Genomic DNA, 13,624 nt, shown 5'->3' with positions numbered 1-13,624 from the left:
GGCACGTATCTCTTCGAAAACCGTTGCTGGCATCATGTGGTTACCCTTCAAGCAATAGCAAGTGTTTCGTAAGCATCCCTTTTGCATTCCTTCTTTTTTTTTTCCGTTTAGTTTCCTCAGAAACGAAACGGCGTATCTATTTTGACTTAAGGAGGAACTATTAACAATGTGAGGTAGAGTGGCCAATCAAACAGAGTTTGTAATTGGAAATTTAAACATTGCAAACAACAAACTTGTGAACAAGTGAACTTGAAGAATCGCAAACCATAATACTGACAAATACGAAAGTGAGGGTAATGGATCATATATAGGAAAGGACCTTTATTTCAGTGTCTAGTCTTCTAGCGCTGGATCACTAATTGTGGACACTTTGAAACTGAAATCAACAAATTAACGAAAATCAACTTGACTATCTGAATGATTTTGGGTTAGATTAAAGCGAAATATTGTTAAAAAAAACTCAAATTATCTCTTTTCTCGTTAATTAGTAATGTAAACAATCTCCGCACTAGTAAGTCTTAGAAAGAATTTGGAACCAGTGATCATGTAATTGCTATGGTTCATTTGTCACGTGTAACAAAACACCCACGGAAAACGGAACTTCGTAATCGGTTAACTCAATGCGGTACCCAATTCACATCTCGCGGGATTAAAGGTCGGTACACACGAGGGAGCTTGCTCCCGCAGCACACTCCTGCAACACGCTCCCGGAGCAAAGCTCCCTCGTCTGCACCAACGATTTCTAGCAAAAAAATATGCTGCGCAACAAAACCTTTGCTCCCGAGTTTTGCTCCCTCATATCAAACTGCGCGTACTAGCGACGTAAAAAACGCTTCCCTGTACTGTTAAAAAGTTTTCAAACCACGTGCAATCACCCAACAGAATGCGGAAAAAAGAGGATCAACGCAGTGTATTTTCCATAAAGGTTTAATTAATTTTGCTCACGTTCAAGTTCACTCCGTAAATTTACCACACAAACTGCACTTAATGAGGAACATCTGCAAAAAAGACTTCTACTTGTCTCTTGCATGGAAGCGGTTTGGAGCAATTTTTTCTCGGAGGCCGAAACATATTAAGAGTCGATAATCGCTTTGGCTCAAATTGATAATATCTTAAAATAATGATTTTGCATTTTGTCTAAGGGAAGTACGTGAAGGACTCTTAGTCCTTTTTGTTCCGTATAATTTTTTTACGGTCGTAACCCAGGATATGATCTCCCAATAGGCTAGTTTCGAATAGGAGGTTTTCACGTGACGTCATCGCCACCATGCTGACGGCTTCTTCTGTTCGTCCACCAGAAGTCGTACATTTCTCTATTGTTATTGGTGTCCCTAGAGGTTGGTTGAAAACGTCCTATTGTGCAGAAACAAAACAACAGAGTCAGGGTTCAGGGGAATAATTAGCATTTGTATTGTTCAAAACAAAGGAAAATGCAAATTATTCCCCTGAACCTCGACTCTGTTCTTTTCTTAAAGTACAAGGGGTTACGTTTATGCAAACGTTGGCACGGTGTAGCACTTGTATCTCAACAGAATTGACTATGAGAGGGTGATGTGAAGTGCTATTCTCTACCCATGTAAACCATGTGAGCATTAGCCCTGCTAATGGAAATGGGCCCACTCAAGGACAGAGTTTTTCTCTGTCCTTGAGTGAGTCCATTGCCATTAGTAGGGCTAACGCTCACATGGTTTACATGGGTAGAAAATAGCACTTCAAATCACCCTCTCATAGTTAATTCTGTTCTTTCGTTGCTGCACAATTCGAAACTAGGTATTAGTTTCGTTTCTACGGCGATTGATTGATTTCTTTTACGATTGGAATCATTTTCGAAGTTTTAAAATGCATCATCTCTTTTTTCCGTGGGATGCCAGGCACGTATCTCTTCGAAAACCGTTGCTGGCATTGTTACCCTTCAAGCAATAGCAAGTGTTTCGTAAGCATCCCTTTTGCTTTCCTTCTTTTTTTTTTTTTTGTTTAGTTTCCTCAGAAACGAAACGGCGTATCTATTTTGACTTAAGGAGGAACTATTAACAATGTGAGGTAGAGTGGCCAATCAAACAGAGTTTGTAATTGGAAATTTAAACATTGCAAACAACAAACTTGTGAACAAGTGAACTTGAATAATCGCAAATCATAATACTGACAAATACGAAAGCGAGGGTAATGGATCATATATAGGAAAGGAACTTTATTTCAGTGTCTAGTCTTCTAGCGCTGGATCACTAATTGCGGACACTTTGAAACTGAAATCAACAAATTAACGAAAATCAACTTGAATATCTGAATGATTTTGGGTTAGATTAAAGCGAAATATTGTTAAAAAAAACCTGAAATTATCTCTTTTCTCGTTAATTAGTAATGTATACAATCTCCGCACTAGTAAGTCTTAGAAAGAATTTGGAACCAGTGATCATGTAATTGCTATGGTTCATTTGTAACGTGTAACAAAAGACCCACGGAAAACGGAACTACGTAATCGGTTAACTCAATGCTGTACCCAATTCACATCTCGCGGGATTAAAGGTCGGTACACACGAGGGAGCTTGCTCCCGCAGCACACTTCTGCAACATGCTCCCGGAGCAAAGCTCCCTCGTCTGCACCAACGATTTCTAGCAAAAAAATATGCTGCGCAACAAAACTTTTGCTCCCGAGTTTTGCTTCCTCATATCAAAAGTGGTTTGATATGAGGGAGCAAGCTCCAGGGGAAATCTGTTGCACGAGACTGTTTCAGGAGCAAGCTCTCTCGTGTGTACTGAAATTTGCTTGCCGTGTCTCCAGTTGGCCAATCAAATTGGCTTATTTTTTTCATCCACAACAGTTCCTATGCCCCAATCAGGTTGTTTCATCATTCAGCTTCCTCGTCGTGTCCTTCGTGTGTACTGGTTGGGGGCCTTACCCGGGAGCGTGTTTCGGGAGCGCGTTTCGGGAGCGTGTTTCAGGAGCAAGCTCCCTCGTGTGTACCGGCCTTAAGACTCTTTGTGTATTGTATTTTCATGATAATGTAGCATTCATATTCTGTAAATGATATGGAAATACCTGGAATCTGCCGTGCTTGCCCTCCAACCAATATGGCCTCAAAACGGTGTAAATGTCCATTGATAAAATTGCATTTGACACGAAAAAAATGTGTTGAAAAAATATAACTTTCCTACTGATCAACGATTGTACAAGGACGATTCCAAGAAGCAGCTAATGCCGCTAATCCTATTTTTTGTGTGGAGCTGCCTCTTACTGGGGTGTCAATAAACCAGCTGAAAATCATCTCCAATCAACCAACGAAAAAAATTGAATGAAGGGGGTAGTTTCTAAAGAAACTGTGGTGCTGCGTCGGTGTGGAAGTAGTATACAAAAATTTGGTTTTATCAACGGAGTTGATACTGTAAATTGACCACCGTACAGGGATTCTAAAAGCGGACGTTTCCAGCGTTAGCCCTTCGTCAGAGCAAATCGAGGAATCGTGGGTTACGTCTAGTTTTTATAGTAGTGTAGGAGCTACGCTATTGGTGGTAACATGGCAACGTGAAAAATAGGAATATATTAGTCAAATTAAAAGCGTTCGTTAATACCGTGAGGATTAAGGGTGCCGATTTGGAAGATGAATTTTTGTTCCAAATTCTTGCGGCTTTCCGTCGCACCTAGATGTAGGGAAAGGCCGCAGATAGCCATATGTGTTTTTGGAGTGGTTAGGGAGATTAAAATGACGAACGACTGGCTTAAATGGAACACATATAGAAAGAGCCCACGCACCAAACAGTCAAGAACAGTGTTGCTAACGCTGTACTGAGTTAGCCTTTTATGGCTCGTCATGACGGAGGAAAGATTGCGTCACGAGCCACAAGCAGGTCTGCTTAGGAGTCTAGTACAGAGTTAATGTTATTTTCCAGGTATAACCAGAGCGACGACCAACGCATCCCACGTTAACGACTCGAAGCGTCTTGTTTTAAAGAAGGTCGGATCCGAACACGAGACATCTCGATTTAGAGGCGATTGCTGATGAAAGGAAAGGAAAGGAAAGGAAATTTCTTTAAGTGACAGAAGTCTTCTAGTGCTGGAGCACTGTAAACTGAAATCAACAAATTAATGCAAATCAAATCAAATGTTACTTTGAGGAGAGGGGAAAACCGGATTACCAGGAGAAAAACCTCTCAGTGCAGAGTAGAAAACCAACAAACTCAAGCCACATATGACGCCGGGTCTCGGAATCGAACCCGGGCCACATTGGCAGAAGGCGACTGCTCTTACCACCACGCCAGCCCTAATGAGGACTTACTTGCCGCCACGTATCAATTAAACCGCGCATACAACCCTAGCCAAAAGAGCGTTCGAAGCAAATTGTCACATGCAGTCCAAACTCAGGATAAGAGTGCTCACTTTAGAATGTCGTATTTATAAGGTTTATATGGGAAAGAAGTCGGCTGATCATAGCTTTAAGGACGGTGCCTATTATTGTTATTGCGCATACGTTCTGCGCATCTCGAGATACTCGGGTTTCCTATCGATGATGCTGACTAATACAGTGATATTTTTGCGCGGTTTAAAACTATCCGGAGAAAGCAGATCTTAGTAAGTACTCTTGGTATCCAAAAAGAAAATTGGGGGTAACCATGCATTTTTGAGAGATAATTAAGCTTTAATTTGAAAATAGAACGCCATACATTGCTTTGTATTTTAAAGATTTTTGCAAATATTATTCATTGATATCTTTAAAAAATGCGTGGTTACCCCCAATTTTCTTTTTGGATTTCAATAACACTTGTTAAGATCAACATTTCCTGTATAATCATAAACCGGGGCAAAAATATCTTTGAATAGCCCATTTCCGAGTTGCTGCATGCCTTAGTTTCAAAGGGAGTCTTGGTGCACAACCATTCAAATGGGGAAATGAGTTGCGTATTCTTATGCAAATCAAACTCATTTCCCTCACAATAGTTGAGCACGAAGACTCACTTCGAAACTCAAACAAAGAGCAATTCGGAAATGGCCCATTAGTAGGCACGAATCAACTTACTTGTAAATCTGTCTATTTGAGGTGGTCTGGCTTGATTTCGCAATCCCCTCTTAACCTCAGGGTTAATGTTAGCTCTCGTAAATTGGTCGGTTGGGGGTTATCATATTTCCATTATTTTTCAGATTTGCTTCTTTTCAAAGAAAGCCTGTGTTGGAGGTTAGGGCTTTTATGAAACAAGTGATGTTAGCGTTATGGAAAGCTTAGGTGTGGGGTCCACTGAATTCAGACACACCTAAAGGCAGATGTGTGCTTGTTAAGTCCACTGCTTAAAATGTTTCTGTAAAATAAGAACGTTCTACGGCTGATGACACGACTGTAGCATAGGGATGGGTAGTCCAGAGGAAAAGCGTTTTCCCTAAAGGGGGAGGGGGGGGGGGGTGGGTACGGCTTCACGAGGGCAAGACGAAGGAGAAAGAAATGTCGCAGTACAAAAGTATAATTATTTCGAAAGATAGCCGGATTTTAATTTTTTCAGCCACAACACTTAAAAGTTCCCTGAAAAAATGCGAAGAGAAGCTTCTAATAATGGTTAATAGAATAAGGAGAGTAAGGCATTTCTCATTCGCACAACATATTTTCCATGCAAAAACCTATATCATTTTCTTGAACATGCCAACGAACTCTCGCAAAGTTTATCCGTTTTAAAGTCAATTTGAGGCAAGTGGGCTCCGTTTGATCGAAATAATTTATGCTCCAAAACAAAAACACCACTCATTTAAAAATAGGACTTCATTGCACTTCTGGCGAAACTCGAAATGTCACACGCTTGGCTTGATTTCTATACTGTCAAGTCAATTTTCTCGTTCAAAAAGCAAACAAACCAACAAACAAAAAGAACAATGAGTTTTTAATTAAGCTTTCCCCACTGCCCCACTTGCATTTCGCACGAAGCAAGACAGAAAACCACCTCATACAGCCTAACACCTAACTACCTGTCTCAACCAAGAGTCCATTACCCAGGACCCTTGTTTCAAGCTATTTGCTAACAGAACACTCCAGTCAATCTTCCAGAGTACTGCATTTGGGGGAAAATTACGGGCAAAACAAAAAACATACGTGGGTCTTTGAAGATTGGACGGGAGATCCTGGGAACGAAGTTACAAGCTAACAAGGGGGGTGGGGAAGATAACGCTCGACATTTCAAAGCAACATCTTGCAACATTAGGGAGCTTACGAAACGACGACACCGACGGCAACGACGACGCTACAAAACAATAGGTTTAGTGAGCAAAAACAATGGCTCTGCACGCTCTCCACGTGCGTTTTACATTTTGGTACATTTCTTTGGCATCATCTCCTAAATGACGTGAAATGACCAAATTCAAGGTTCTGTGGAGGACGTTAGCACATGACTTGGAATTTTCAGTTCTCTCTCAACGCTTCCAACCCACTCATACCAGTACAATTTCTCGACAGTTACTACACATTTTTAACGCGAAACGACATGAAATAGCTTCTTAGTGATATGAATAACGCGAACTCGGATTTTTAAATGAAGTCCTCGTAGCCGTCGTCGTCCTCGTTTGGTAAAGCTCCCTAATGTCACATGATGTTACGACATGTGTTGAAAGGACTGGCCAAACGAACGCAACATATCGCAACAGGGTGGCCAAACGTACGCAACATGTTGTGCCCAACCATGTTGCAAGATGTTGCGTTGAAATGTTGCGAGCGTTTGGCCAGGCCTTAACACTTGTATCAATAAAATAAACCCTATTTAACCCTTTTCCTCAAAGAAAAATATTTAAAAAAACAATACAAAAAGGCATACTGTGTTTTTGCTGGTAAAGTAGTTTATCAAAACTTCATTAATTTAGTAAATATGAATAACTGGTAGTTTCACGTCTATTGTGAAATGACACATTAAACAACAGTCACATTCAGGCAAGAATTCTAAAGTATTTGCCCGAGCTCAATTACATACTTGTCACTTACAATTGCCCTTTTTATACTGGAGACACACTGTCCGTCTAGTTCGTCTCGTATAAAGACGGCAACAAGAGGAATTGTACGTCTTCACGAAACTATATCATTTAGTACTTCTTCCAAGACGGATTACAGCGGATAATTCGTCTAGACATATAATGCGCCTAGTGCCCATCTTTATAGTATATTGCTACTATACTATATTTATGTCTTTATATTTATATAAGTACACGTATATTTGTATGTTTGTGAGTGCATTGTCTGACCCTACCAGTAGTTCTCAGAGATTTGAGAATGGTGGAAATAAACAAATATTGTATTGTATTGTATTGTATTGTATTGTATTGCATTGTATTGTATTGAACTAAACAGACAAAATCTTCGCCCAATTTCGCCCAGGACAGATAATGCGTTCGTCCCGTCTTCACATTAGACAACTAAAATGACAGACGTATAATCTGTGTGGACGAATTATGTGTCTCTAGTATAAAAAAGGCAAATCTGATCAGGTTGTAATGGTTCAAAGCAAATATCGGCAGCAGCGCCAACCGCGGGAAAATACGGGCAAGCCAGTCGCTGTTTGCTTTACCGGTTCCTTTGAATCTGATTGGTCAAAGAAAAAAGGCTGGGCAATGCTTAACCAATCATTAACCAAAGCGCTCCGTAAATTAGCATCAACCTTGAAAAAGCCACCCCATGTAAAAGGGAGGAAACAGGTTTCTTCCACCATCACATGAGTCACTGCACACAATTATCGTTTGCAGTTTGAGAATGAATGGAGAATTCCAAGATGAGTTTGGATCTTCAGAAGGAACCCATGATTGAGCGAATCATTTGAGTACATGTGGGTAGGCCAACGCAGATGCTCTGTAAGTCTCAGGCAACTGAAAGTACTGTAGGAAAAAGAACAAAAACAGTGAAATAAAGTAAAGTAACAGTTTCGTAACACCATACCGCTGGTCTGATGCAAAGTTCATCACAGGACACTCAAACATGACACAACTATAAAGGACTACTTTTAAGCCTCAAGGAAAACTCACTATTATCTTGATCGACTAAAGTGCCACCAACGTTGCTGCAAGAGCTTAGGTTACACTTATATAGTGGAACGGGAAACAGGCCCTATATAACAATTATTCCATGAGCCCGAGTTGGATATGAAGTGATAAAATAACCAACGAGCGCGTAGCGCGAGTTGGTTATAATCACTTCATATCCAACAAGGGCGAATGGAATAATTGTTTTAGTAAATTCTCAAACCGGGTTTTGCGCCGATTTTTATTTCCACAATTTTACAAAGCGTCCGGAAAGAGCATCTTGGCGCACTATTTTCCATATGACGTAAAACTTCGACTATTGCCTCATAGTCGGAGTTTTTTAGCCATTCAAAAAGCTAGAAATGCTATAGTCGGAGCTGAAAATTTACTAAAGGTGAATACACAGTGATCAGTCCCCAGAAGAAGACCGATTTCGATAGATTAAAATTCAGTCCGAAACAAAACTGAGATATCATCTCGAGGCACTGGGGAATAAATATAAGGATTTGTATGAGTTTATTCCCCAGAGCCTAGAGATGATGCCTTTTGTTTAGGACTGAATTATAATATATCGAAAGTGGGCTATTAGATATTGGACTCCAGAGCCAACACTATCCTCCAGTGGAACTGGCAACATACAGGTTGATCCCTGATGCAAACCAAGGAGTCCCATTTCCCTGGAAATAAGGTTAGGGATACCAATGGTCCATACAAACTTGCTAGCCCTTCCCCTCTCAGTCCTGTATTGCATAATTTGTATGAGGGTAACTCACCTGCTGTCCCACACGTGATAAAAAGCGCAGCCGCAGCTGAGCAGCTGATCGAGGAATTATTGGGCTGGCTCCATAGTCTCGTTTATGAAGTGTTTCCTCTTCAGAAGATACTCTGAAAAAGAAGGAAAGATCCAGCCTCAGTCAAATCCACCTCCTGTAGTTTAAGTGAGACCATGAGGCCGCAAACAGGTGAAGAAGAAGAAGAAGAAGAAGAAGAAGAAGAAGAAAAAGAAGAAGAAGAAGAAGAAGAAGAAGAAGAAGAAGAAGAAGAAGAAGAAGAAGAAGAAGAAGAAGAAGAAGACGAAGAAGAAGAAGAAGAAGAAGAAGAAGAAGAAGAAGAAGAAGAAGAAGAAGAAGAAGAAGAAGAAGAAGAAGAAGAAGAAGAAGAAGGAGGAGGCAGGATGGGGTGGAGCTGATTGTGTGTAGGCTTAGCTGAGGCACGAAACCTTTCCATAACTTGTAGTGTTTTTCTTGGTGCCTCTGATTAATCACCCAAAGGAGTTGTTTACACCAAATCCTAAGGATACTTACAGAGTAACTCTTCCCTCAGCTGCTAACTGCTTCCTCTCGAAAGTGGACAGGTTAAGGCCTGATCCTGTGAATTACACCTTCTTTTAAAGCGATACCAAAGCAACCACAAATACAAACAATTTTCATTGCACTTGGCATTGGGGCCATTCACCGTGAATAGATAAAAAGTACCGGTAATTCAAAGAAATGCCCCTAATGATTAGTGCTCTTTACAACCACTTTCTCTGTGGCAATGCATATGGGAATGGGAACGAAATTATGGAACAGATCTTTTTGCAACAGTTGCCCATTCAGCAGTTTAAATGGTAAGAGGAAACAAGTTATTATTTGACATGTACCTAAAAATCGAGACTTTTCAGGAGGAGGCAGTGTGGTCCAGTGGTTAGAGCGTTGGGTTTGCATGCCGCTGCTCCGGGTTCAAATCCCGTTCTAACCTCTGGCTTGGATTTGTTTCTGGTTGTCCCGGATTCAACTCCACCACGCTTTGTAAATAACCAACTGGTTGCCTCCTGCCAGTTGGGGTTCTTAATAATGTTTCCCTTAAGTTTGAATTGTTACTTTCACCTTGTTAACAGTGGAGTGCCTGTAAACTAGCTTGATAGCTAAGTGCACTTCCACTATAAACAAAGCATTAATCATTAATCATTCAGAGACAGATTCTAAATTTATCAAATTTATTTAGGTACCGAATTTAAGGGTCTTTTGTAGGTAGACATCGGCATTTCACACGCCATAGGACACCCTCATTGGACAAGTAAAATCGTCTGGCGTTACAGTAAAAATCTGTTAAGTCTCACTCCTAGGGGTCAATGGTTTAATGGTGGGACAGCTTTGTAGACACCCTTGCCACACACAAAAGTTTTTCCCAGACGTCATTGGCCGTTTTTATACTAGAGACGCATAATTCGTCTGGGACGAACTTGGGCAAACATTTTCTCTGCGTCTGTTAAATTCGTCTAGTATAAAGACGGCCACAAGACGCATTATGCGTCTGGACGAAGAATTTATTTTAGTTCGTCTTCGAAGACGCACTAAACTGGAAAGTTCGTCCAGACGCATTATGCGTGTAGTGCCCGTCTTTATACTAGACGAATTTAACAGACGCAGAAAAAATGTTTGCCCAAGTTCGTCCAAGACGAATTATGCGTCTCATATAGTTCGTCCCGTCTTTACACTAGACGGATAACACGAGAGACGCATAATTCGTCTGGACGGATTATGCGTCTCTAGTATAAAAACGGCCATTATGTCGCACTTCTGATAGGATTGACAGTGTTTCAATCTTTTACCATTGGTCACCCACTGCTAAATGTGGAAAACCCCTCGGAAAACCCTTTTGAGCCTTATTACCGTAAGTTTAAAGTATTAAAAGAAAAATCGTAACAAGTATGGAGGCAATACCTTTGGAAGCATCAACTAAATACAACAATATGCTTGCAATCAATGCAACTGTAACAAAGAAAGAAAAAAAAGCAGAAAACTTTTTGAAGGTAGTCTCACCTGACAGCCTAAATCATGGTGTTTGTTAATTTAGGGCTGGAGACCAGACATTATTGAACTTTTGAAGATTGGATCATTCAAATTCCTGCCCCCTCGGGCCAAAATGGTGTTCAAATGCCCTACCTTATCGTGGATTTGAAGCTTTTCTCTGTCATACCCTATTAAAGAACAATTGTCGTCCGCTCCTGCCGTCTTTAATAAAGACCTTTTGAAGGCCTTTTTTGTAAGCCAATCACTCACAAATGCTACATCTCTTCCTTTAAACTCTTCCATCTCTTCCAAACACATGTTTTATAGCTGTTAGCGACTTTGGCACCCGAAAAAAAACAATTATTTGAAACTTGACACTTCCGGTTCAATTTTCCCCACCCCACGTAGGCAATGGTCAAATTCCCCACTCCCCGGGCACAGACGATAGTCAAATGCCCGTGGTTTGTCCAGGAAGGGGGAGGGGAGTGGGGGGATGTTGAAGTTTCGATTTGATCGGCGCATTATCTATTATCTTATTATTGCTTATTGATAACTGCATTGCAATTCAAGTGCAAATAATTTTTCAATAGTGCCTTGGCCACAAAAGATGGACAACTGCTCTTCGATGTTATATACAAAAATTTGGTTTTATCAACGGAGTTGATAATGTAAATTGGCCACCGTACAGAGATTCTAAAAGCTGACGTTTCGAGCGTTACCCCTTCGTCAGAGCGAATCCAAATTGCATTCGCTCTGACGAAGGGCTAACGCTCGAAACGTCAGCTTTTAGAATCTCTGTACGGTAGCCAATTTACATTATCAACTCCGTTGATAAAACCAAATTTTTGTATACTACTTCCCCACCGACGCAGCACCACAGTTTCTTTAGAAACTACCCCTTCATTCATCTGCTCTTCGATGTTAACCTTATCCAAGTGCATTACAACTGCTTTATGATTCAATTTATCAAAGAACACTCACTGCAAAGCCAAGCACAGAAAAACACTTCCAATACTAAGTATCCTTCTTTATCAACAATGATTCCTGCCACTTGAGATATGACGGCTAGACCAAGGTTTTGAATTGACTGCATGCTGAAACGAAAATGCAATGAAAAATACAATAGCATGTTACATGGTTAAAATCATCACTGGGTACAATTTGCCAAAGCTAAGAGTTTCAATTGAAAAGGCTTGTAACCCCAGAGGTCCATGGCCATTTATTTGTATTTTCTAACTCAATCTAACAAGACCCAAACTAAACACGTGAATAAACCATTACTTTGAGGTTTAAGCAAAATGCTATAAAATATTGATAAAACAACTTTATTAACAATTATTCGCCGAAGGCGAAGTGATTATCGGTGAATATTGTTTTAGTATAAATACACAGGTAATTATTTCAACAAAGACAAAAAAAAAAAAAACATTTCAACGCGAAATCATCTTCACTTACAGTGGCAAAACGACTACTGGCAGCCATTTTGTCCGTCCAGGTGATTAACGGCTGATAATCCGAGATAGCGAGCCAATGAGACCGCGCGATTTTGTATAATCACCTGTGTGTTTATACTAACATAAATTATTCTAGATTTGCACAGTAAACCCTTTCCTCCTGAGAACGAGCCTTATGGATCTAACTCTGTCTAATGACAACCGATTTTACCCGTCAAAGGGAGACACTTCAGGCATGAATGCATTAAAAGGGCTGGAGTGAACAAACTTATTTAGCGAGTTTGTCACATATTTTTGGGAAAAATTTCGTTTTCATTTGGTCAAAATCCATGCACATGTTCCATAACCCATTGACCCCTGGGACTGGAAGTTGACAGATTTTACTCAGACTGTCTAATGCCAGATGATTTTACTCATCAATAGAGGGCAGTTCAATAGTCAATGGCTTAATCTATGGCCCTATTCCTTTGTTGACCAAGAATAATAGAGTGGTGATGAAGTCCAACACGGGGGCAAAATAGCAGCAAAATAGAACAACTCCAATGACTAACTACAGTGTAGTTACTGCTCATTTGTCTAAATTCCATAATTTTGCCACATACACTTACATAATGATGCATAGATTCAACTGAGAAAACGAATAAAACAATAGGTCAAGGGTACAGTCTGTTTCTTTCAAAATCAAAGGAGAAATTGTGAAACCCTCTAAATACACTTTTTAAAGAGGAAGGCAATAAGCTACTTATTGTACAATGGCTTAAAAAACAAGGGGCAACAAGCTACTTAATAAGGGTGATTGTTTTTTAACCTGTCATAGCTTCAAATTATCAAAATGCTGTTCCTTGGTTACTGGTAAATGTTTATGCCAGCAGAGAAAAGCAAAGTAGTTACTTTGCCAGAGACTGCATGCATACTAAAATGGAGTGATGGCCACTCACTGCGTATCGCTGACTGATAGATTTTAACATGCCTGAACGTTACAAGTTAAATTGTGATGGCTTTCATATGAGCATTGTTATCTGCAAATCTTTAATTGGACTTACACAAAAATTCACTTACAATCCATAAGCAGTTCCCAATTGGTTTTCTGGAACAACCAAAGCAACTAAAGGCCAAAGAGCACATGCCAACATTGAATAGGCCACGCCCATTATACTCTAAGTAGAAATTAAGAACTGATTGTTACACAGTTATATGAGAAGCCATCCAAACATCCAAACTACCTGAGAAGATCTGTAAGAGGGTTTTAAATAGTGAAGTGCATATGAAACTTTAAACCCTCATTACGCCTCACAGGATCTTAGAACTTCACTGAAGATCTGATAAGGATCCCAAAAGATAAAGATGCTGAAGTAAAACAATAATACTTTATTCAAATTCAATAACTTCAAATTAAATTACTTCAAATTGACATTGAGATTATC

At 40.1% G+C, this 13,624-nt stretch overlaps 1 protein-coding gene across 1 annotated transcript in view; it reads right to left on the bottom strand.

Annotated features, from left to right (window-relative positions):
* Positions 1-5,839: 5,839 nt before the first annotated feature.
* LOC138028920 (lysosomal dipeptide transporter MFSD1-like) overlaps positions 5,840-13,624 on the bottom strand; it is a 29,802-nt gene continuing 22,017 nt past the window's right edge. The window contains exons 13-18 of the mRNA XM_068876562.1: positions 13,260-13,357; positions 11,728-11,840; positions 10,678-10,725; positions 9,277-9,340; positions 8,746-8,857; positions 5,840-7,828 (exon numbers count right to left, since the gene is read on the bottom strand). Coding sequence (XP_068732663.1) covers positions 7,766-7,828; positions 8,746-8,857; positions 9,277-9,340; positions 10,678-10,725; positions 11,728-11,840; positions 13,260-13,357 — 498 coding nt within the window. The 3' untranslated portion in view covers positions 5,840-7,765. The remainder of the gene's footprint in view (positions 7,829-8,745; positions 8,858-9,276; positions 9,341-10,677; positions 10,726-11,727; positions 11,841-13,259; positions 13,358-13,624) is intronic.

This window comes from Montipora capricornis, chromosome 13 (assembly GCF_036669925.1).
Source record: "Montipora capricornis isolate CH-2021 chromosome 13, ASM3666992v2, whole genome shotgun sequence".
NCBI lineage: Eukaryota > Metazoa > Cnidaria > Anthozoa > Scleractinia > Acroporidae > Montipora > Montipora capricornis.
Note: the sequence above shows the minus strand (reverse complement) of the source record. Positions and strands in the feature narration are given on the sequence as shown.